Here is a 7,882-nt window from a genome sequence, read left to right as displayed (position 1 = left end):
GGCAGCCTCAGAGGGAACATTCCATGGGCCCGGGAAAGAAACCCCGTGCCCGGCACAAGTTCTTTGTGTCTGGCTCTTCTGTCTTCTGGTCCCGTCTTTCCAGCAGTCCACACAGGAGAACTCCTTCCCTATGCCGGGGGCAGCAGAGGGAGGGGGAGCGGGAGACCGGGGAGTGCAAAGGTGGGAGGGTGGGAGGGGGCCGAGTGGGTGGGGGGCGAAGGGAGAGAGTTGGGGAAGGCTGAGTGGGAGAGCGGGAGAGGGAGGGAGGCGGGGGGAGTTGGGGACAGAGGGAGGGAGGGAGAGGGGGGTCGGGGGAGGGGGGGGTGGGGGTGGGCAGAGCCCGCGTCTGGGACTCAGCTTCAAGCCCCCGGCACGCCCTGCAGGTATCCCTAGAATGCTGCGTCAGGGACACGTTTCCCTGGGTTTCAAGGTGCCTTCTCTGGGCGGGTGTCTGGAGGTCAGATCCTCGGAGCCAGCAGTAGGGACCTACCCACACAACCGCTTTCACGACCAGACTCCCTGTCCATGTGTGCCCACATGCCCGGTCGTATATCTGCAAAGGCCCGTCATCTCCCTGTCTCTCTCTCTGACCCTCACAGCACAGTGACTCAGCTCGCCCTGCCGCCAGCATCCTCCCGTCACCGGCAGACATACAGACAGACATACGTGCTTTACTTGCAAACCCGTTCCTGAGTTTCACAGGCCCCATGGTTTTGAAGTACATACGAACGCCTGCCTGTTCTCACGTGAAGCCCCGTGGTGGGTTTAGAAGCCCGGCTGGCCAAAGAATACATCGGCCCAGACGGTTGGGTGGGGGGTGGGGTGGGGTGGGGTGGGGGCAGGGGGAGTTGGGGGGGGGGGCGGTGGTGGTGTGCTGCTGTGGCTCGTTCGTTTCTTTTCAGTTCACTCTTCTCACCCTGTTCACAGCGCAAAGAGAAGTGCCTCTCATCGTCCATCCCCCGCGGTGCTTGACACCACCTTCTTCCTCCTTTGTCTGCTCCGGCCTCCTGATTTCCTCCTCCTCCTCCTCCTCCTCGCCGCCCTCCATGTCTTCGAGAAAGCACACGCTCTTTCCATGTCACCTTGTTGGCGCACGGGTGACGGCTCCGTTGTGTCCAGAACGTCCATGCTTCCTTCCTTGGCTTAGTGGAACCTCCTCCCTAACAGTGTGTGTGTGTGTGAGTGTGTGTGTGTGTGTGTGTGTGTGTGTGTGTGTGTGTGAGTGTGAGTGTGTGTGTGTGTGTGAGAGTGTGTGTGTGTGTGTGTGTGTGTGTGAGTGTGTGTGTGAGTGTGTGTGTGTGAGTGTGTGTGTGTGAGTGTGTGTGTGTGTGTGGGGGGGGTAGGTTGTACACTGTCTGTCCCCTTTGGCGGGTATCTCCAGGGCACTTGGGCTGGGGGGTGGGCTGGGGAGACGCGGGCCTCAGGCTCCACATGAAGAAGCCCCAAATGGCATGAGCTGCTGTTTGAGACGCTGGCCCTTCACATCTCTGGCCGGAGCCTTGAGCTCCAGGCAGCTCAAAGCCCTGGGGGTGGTGGTCTGGGACTGCTGCAGGGAAAGGACGCCAAGAGGGCACGGAGGAGTTGGGGAGGGGCGTGGGAAACGGAGGCAAGGAAAGCGAGGGATCTAGGTGGAGGCATTGGAGAGAGCATCCGGTGTCCCGCCATGCCTCGCAGGAGCCGGCGGGGGCAATTGAGGTCAAGGGACGTGTGGAATGTGAAAAGGCGGGAAAACCCAGAGCGGTTTGGAAGGCAAGGCAGGCTGGGCAAGGGGGCGTGGCCGGCCACGTCAAAGGGACCCCAGGGGAATTCCCGGGCAGTTAGCTCTCTGGGCACTGCTGACGGCCCCTGGGCCCGGGGTTGACCCCACCCGCTGCGTGGGAGGGCCACAAACCAAAGCCCCCGAACTGCCCGCCCAGCCCAACCGTGGACCTTGGGGGTCTGGGGCACGGGCCGGGCCCGTGGAAGCCCACTGGCTCCACTGGATTCTTGTCCAGGGTCTCTCCTGCGAAAGAGGCCAGGGGCGTCCCCTCCATCTACGCACCCACCCCTATTTACATAAATAGGGGCGGAGCCGCCTCCCGCTCTCCAAGGTCCTGAGCGGCTGGGTCCCGGCCCACTAGGCCAGCAGTCTGCAGCGTCCGTGCGGCTCTCCCACCATGGCTTCGTCCGGCTCCTCCAGCACCTCACGCGGTACGTTCGCCCTCGGGTCCCTGGGGTCGGGTCACGTCTCGGGGGATCCGTGGATCGCCTCGGCCACGGGTTCACGGCAAACGTGTCCACCCACCACCGAGAACGGCAGGGACCGGCCGGCTGGGGCCACGGTTCCCAGGAGTCGGCTGTGCCCAAAGGGGCATCGTTTGTTCGTTTTGCTCCTTTGGCACACACGTGGCTTCTCCCTTCTCTTTTCTGGGAAGATGGTGTTGTTTGAAGGGGGTGCGGGGGTGGGGGTTGCGGGGGCTGGGACGGGGCCCTTTATCCTCCTCTTCCTGCCGGAATGGGAGTCGGGGAGCTCTGGGGCTTGGCCTCCTTCAGTGGCTTTCTCACAACAATGGCCTGGTGCCTTCTGCCATTGAGGGTTGGGCTTCGCTTCGTTTCCCTTTCCTCTGCCGCTACTGGCGGCAAATATGGCCCGTGCTCGTGTTAGCCCGGAGAAGCCAGGTCCCCTCCCGTTGGCATCGAGATGGAGGGAAATGTGGGAGAAGCCCCATCCAGACGTTTCCCAGGCATCTCGACCAGACGGGTGGAAACATGCGGCGGGATAGTGTCGTGGTCTTCGTTGGGGGGGTGGGGACTCTTTGCCGCCTTTGTTTTGGGGCTGGGTTTGGTTTCCTTTCTGCTTGCTCGCGTTTCTTGCATTCCGGCCTGGGTGGGGGTGGGTGTGGGGGCTACCGCCCCTTGCCTCTCAGCCTGGCTGTCGGGCTGTAGCCAAGCGACTTCCAAATGCACACCCCGTCCCCGGGCTCCCGGCTCTGCTCAGGCACAGGGGCAACTGCCCTGGGCGGGGAGCATGCTTGGGCTCCTCCGTCGAGTCCTCCACCAGGTGCTCTGGTCTGAGGCGCTTCCCTTTCTTCTCTTCTTCCACAGGCCCCATCGCCACAGGATCTCGAAGGAGGAGGCTCGTTCTGAAGCCGAGCCAGAAGGACGCCCTGCAAGCGCTCTTTCAACAGAACCCCTACCCTGGGATAGCGACCAGAGAACGACTGGCCCGAGAGCTCGGCATTGACGAAAGCAGAGTCCAGGTAGGCCCCCCGCCTCTCCACCCGTTCTCCCTTTCAGGCTCTCCATGCCGATCCAAGGCAGCTGAAAGCCTCTGGCGGCCTTTCTCCTGAGAAGGAATTCTCTCTGTTTGCCCCTAGGTCTGGTTTCAAAACCAACGTAGAAGACGGTCAAAGCAGAGCCGGCCGCCGTCTGAACACGTGCGCCAAGAAGGGGAAGGGGGGCCAACGTCCACGCCCAGGCCACCGTCGCTACCTCCCCGACCTCAGTCTTCCTCTCAAGGTAAATTAGCCAGCGTTCTCTCCAAAGGCAAGTCTCCCCCAGAGGGGGTCCCGAACCCTCCCCCTCTTGCCAGAGAATACTCTCTGCTGGTGGATGAGCACGGGAGGCCCAGAAACACCAAGGGGGTGGGGGTGGGGGGTTAGGGGGGAGGGGGGGTGAGGAGCAGGAGGAAACAGGGCTGTGTGGTTGCTGCCCCCATCAGTGTCCCAGATCGGGGCAAGACACCCCCAGTCGGCGTGGGCGGGCCGCAGTGTTCCCCCTTTGCACCCCCTCCCCAGCCCCCGTCGGGAACCTTAGGCTCCGGCTGCCCGGGCAGCCTTGGCCGAGGACCATGCTTCAGGGCACTCGGCGGCAAGGCCGGAGGAGGAGAGAGACACACAGGGACATGCGTGTGTGGGGAGTGTGCGTGCACACGCACGCGTCCACCAGGGACCCAGGCACGCGATCCATCTGTGGGTGTATTCCTTAGAGCCCTGCCCCGGCGGCAGAGCCACCTGTAGTGATTCAGGGGTGTGGGCCTCTCCCTCCCCTCCACACCCTCTAGGGTGTCTGTGCCGTGAACGCCCCACGGGCCTTAACGTCCTCCCCTCTCGGTGTGTTCCTTTCGTTGGTAGAAGACTCGGCCAGAGAGGCCCGGAGAAAGAGGACAGTCATCTCTCCTTCTCAGACCAGGATCCTCGTGCAAGCCTTCACGAGGGATCGCTTCCCGGGGATTGCCGCCAGGGAGGAACTGGCTCGTCAGACGGGAATCCCGGAACCTCGCATCCAGGTAAGTTCTCCAGCCGGCGCACGGGCCCGGGACGTGGCCCAGGAGCAAGGAGTGTTCAGCCCTGCCAAGCGTCTGGAGCTGGATACACGTAGGCTGGGGCTGGGGCTGGGGCTTGCCGGGGGAGGGGGGGGGAGGGGCCGAAAGTCGGCGGCCTGAGTGGAGGGTTTTGGGCCGCTTCTGGCCGTGCGGGCACCCCTCATTTCCCAGGGCCAAGGGATTCGCTTGCAGAAAATGGCCCTGCAGAAGTCGCCCTGGGCCTGACAGACCAGAGGCCGGGCGGCCGGGCGGGCTGTGGAACGGGCGCCGCGGCGGCGCCAGCACGGTGGGTGATCTGGACGGCCACGGCTTCTGATGTGCCTGTCTGCCTTTTGCTCCCCTAGATATGGTTTCAAAACCGAAGAGCTCGGCACCCCCAGCGGAGCCCAAGCGGGCCCGGCAGCGGCCGGGCCCAGGGGCCAGGCGGCGCGCCAGCCACGACGACGACTCCTGCTCCAGAGGACCGAAGGGCCCCACCCGCTGTCCAGAGCACCTCTCCTCCCCTTCGCCCCTCTCAGCCACAGGAGAGCATGCCACCCTTGGCTGCAGCTGCTCCTTTTGGGGCCCCCACTTTCTGGGTGCCCGGGGCTGCCTCTGGGGTCTGCGTGGGCCAGCCGTTGATGATCTTCGTGGTCCAGCCCAGCCCGGTGGCCCTCCAGCCAAGTGGGAGGCCACCGCCTCCTCCCCAGGGAGCAGCTCCCTGGGCCGCGTGCTCCCCTGCCGTCACGGCCCCCGGGCAGCCTGGGCAAGGGGCCATCCTGCCGCCTGGGCAGCCGGAGACACACATCCCGCGGTGGCCGGAGTCACCCTACGGCGAAGGCACGGCCCCTCCGCTAGAGCCACAGCCCCAGGCCCCCAGCCTTCCAAGCTCGACGAGCCTCCTAGATGAGCTCTTGGCGGCCACGGGCGTCCCGGACACGCGGGCGCCTTCCCCGGGGGCCGCTGCCGACGAAGGGGTGGGCCCTGCCCTCCCAGGGGCACCCAGCTTCCTAGACGAGCTCTTGGCGGCCACGGGCACCCCGGACACGCCGGGGCCTTCCCTGGGGCCCTCTGCCGATGAACGAGCACACCTCGCCCTCCCAGGCGAGCTCCTGGCTGCCGCGGGCCTCCCGGGCTCGCCGGGCCCTTCTCCGGGGTCCTCTCCTGTCGTCGCAGGGCCCCACCCAGCCCTCCCCGGGCCACCCAGCCTCCTAGAGGAACTCTTGGCTGCCACGGCCATCCAGGACACGCCCTGGTCTTCCCCGGGGTCCCCTGCGGGGGAAGAAGGAGTTGAGGCCACCCTGGAAACACCCCTCAGTGAGGACGAGTACCAGGCCCTCCTCGACATGCTGCCAGGCTCCCCAGGCCCTGGGGCTTAGAGGGAGAGGAAGGAAGGGGCCACCTTCTCCCCCTAGCCACGTTCAGGTCTCCTTGCCTGGGATGTGGGGCCATGGAGCTCGGGGAAAGGGTGGGTGGGTGGGAGGGAGCTGTTTTGTGTGGGAAGAGGAGAGAATACAGACGGGATGTCTACGGACAACCCTGGGGACAAACCCGAGTGCTGGACCTTTGGGAAGCTGGGCCCCGCCCCAAACGGGGACACCCTACCTGAAGCCTCAAGCCCTCCCTGCATGGCAGTGACCAAGGGGCAGCCTCAGAGGGAACATTCCATGGGCCCGGGAAAGAAACCCCGTGCCCGGCACAAGTTCTTTGTGTCTGGCTCTTCTGTCTTCTGGTCCCGTCTTTCCAGCAGTCCACACAGGAGAACTCCTTCCCTATGCCGGGGGCAGCAGAGGGAGGGGGAGCGGGAGACCGGGGAGTGCAAAGGTGGGAGGGTGGGAGGGGGCCGAGTGGGTGGGGGGCGAAGGGAGAGAGTTGGGGAAGGCTGAGTGGGAGAGCGGGAGAGGGAGGGAGGCGGGGGGAGTTGGGGACAGAGGGAGGGAGGGAGAGGGGGGTCGGGGGAGGGGGGGGTGGGGGTGGGCAGAGCCCGCGTCTGGGACTCAGCTTCAAGCCCCCGGCACGCCCTGCAGGTATCCCTAGAATGCTGCGTCAGGGACACGTTTCCCTGGGTTTCAAGGTGCCTTCTCTGGGCGGGTGTCCGGAGGTCAGATCCTCGGAGCCAGCAGTAGGGACCTACCCACACAACCGCTTTCACGACCAGACTCCCTGTCCATGTGTGCCCACATGCCCGGTCGTATATCTGCAAAGGCCCGTCATCTCCCTGTCTCTCTCTCTGACCCTCACAGCACAGTGACTCAGCTCGCCCTGCCGCCAGCATCCTCCCGTCACCGGCAGACATACAGACAGACATACGTGCTTTACTTGCAAACCCGTTCCTGAGTTTCACAGGCCCCATGGTTTTGAAGTACATACGAACGCCTGCCTGTTCTCACGTGAAGCCCCGTGGTGGGTTTAGAAGCCCGGCTGGCCAAAGAATACATCGGCCCAGACGGTTGGGTGGGGGGTGGGGTGGGGTGGGGTGGGGGCAGGGGGAGTTGGGGGGGGGGGCGGTGGTGGTGTGCTGCTGTGGCTCGTTCGTTTCTTTTCAGTTCACTCTTCTCACCCTGTTCACAGCGCAAAGAGAAGTGCCTCTCATCGTCCATCCCCCGCGGTGCTTGACACCACCTTCTTCCTCCTTTGTCTGCTCCGGCCTCCTGATTTCCTCCTCCTCCTCCTCCTCCTCGCCGCCCTCCATGTCTTCGAGAAAGCACACGCTCTTTCCATGTCACCTTGTTGGCGCACGGGTGACGGCTCCGTTGTGTCCAGAACGTCCATGCTTCCTTCCTTGGCTTAGTGGAACCTCCTCCCTAACAGTGTGTGTGTGTGTGAGTGTGTGTGTGTGTGTGTGTGTGTGTGTGTGAGTGTGAGTGTGTGTGTGTGTGTGTGTGTGAGTGTGTGTGTGTGTGTGTGAGTGTGAGTGTGAGTGTGTGTGTGTGTGTGTGTGTGAGTGTGTGTGTGTGTGTGTGTGAGTGTGAGTGTGAGTGTGTGTGTGTGTGTGTGTGAGTGTGTGTGTGAGTGTGTGTGTGTGTGTGGGGGGGGGGGGTAGGTTGTACACTGTCTGTCCCCTTTGGCGGGTATCTCCAGGGCACTTGGGCTGGGGGGTGGGCTGGGGAGACGCGGGCCTCAGGCTCCACATGAAGAAGCCCCAAATGGCATGAGCTGCTGTTTGAGACGCTGGCCCTTCACATCTCTGGCCGGAGCCTTGAGCTCCAGGCGGCTCAAAGCCCTGGGGGTGGTGGTCTGGGACTGCTGCAGGGAAAGGACGCCAAGAGGGCACGGAGGAGTTGGGGAGGGGCGTGGGAAACGGAGGCAAGGAAAGCGAGGGATCTAGGTGGAGGCATTGGAGAGAGCATCCGGTGTCCCGCCATGCCTCGCAGGAGCCGGCGGGGGCAATTGAGGTCAAGGGACGTGTGGAATGTGAAAAGGCGGGAAAACCCAGAGCGGTTTGGAAGGCAAGGCAGGCTGGGCAAGGGGGCGTGGCCGGCCACGTCAAAGGGACCCCAGGGGAATTCCCGGGCAGTTAGCTCTCTGGGCACTGCTGACGGCCCCTGGGCCCGGGGTTGACCCCACCCGCTGCGTGGGAGGGCCACAAACCAAAGCCCC

General features: G+C 64.1%; 1 protein-coding gene across 1 annotated transcript in view; it reads left to right on the top strand.

Moving 5' to 3' along the window:
- Positions 1-394: 394 nt before the first annotated feature.
- LOC147367948 (uncharacterized) overlaps positions 395-7,882 on the top strand; it is a gene marked incomplete at its 3' end in the record, with an annotated part of 46,744 nt that continues 39,256 nt past the window's right edge. The window contains exon 1 of the mRNA XM_086413525.1: positions 395-430. Within this exon, the coding sequence (XP_086269651.1) occupies positions 395-430 (36 nt within the window). The remainder of the gene's footprint in view (positions 431-7,882) is intronic.

Source organism: Bos grunniens, chromosome 7 (assembly GCF_055505025.1).
Source record: "Bos grunniens cultivar Pamir isolate PY7600 chromosome 7, Bosgru_T2T1.0, whole genome shotgun sequence".
NCBI classification, from domain to species: Eukaryota; Metazoa; Chordata; class Mammalia; order Artiodactyla; family Bovidae; genus Bos; species Bos grunniens.
Note: the sequence above shows the minus strand (reverse complement) of the source record. Positions and strands in the feature narration are given on the sequence as shown.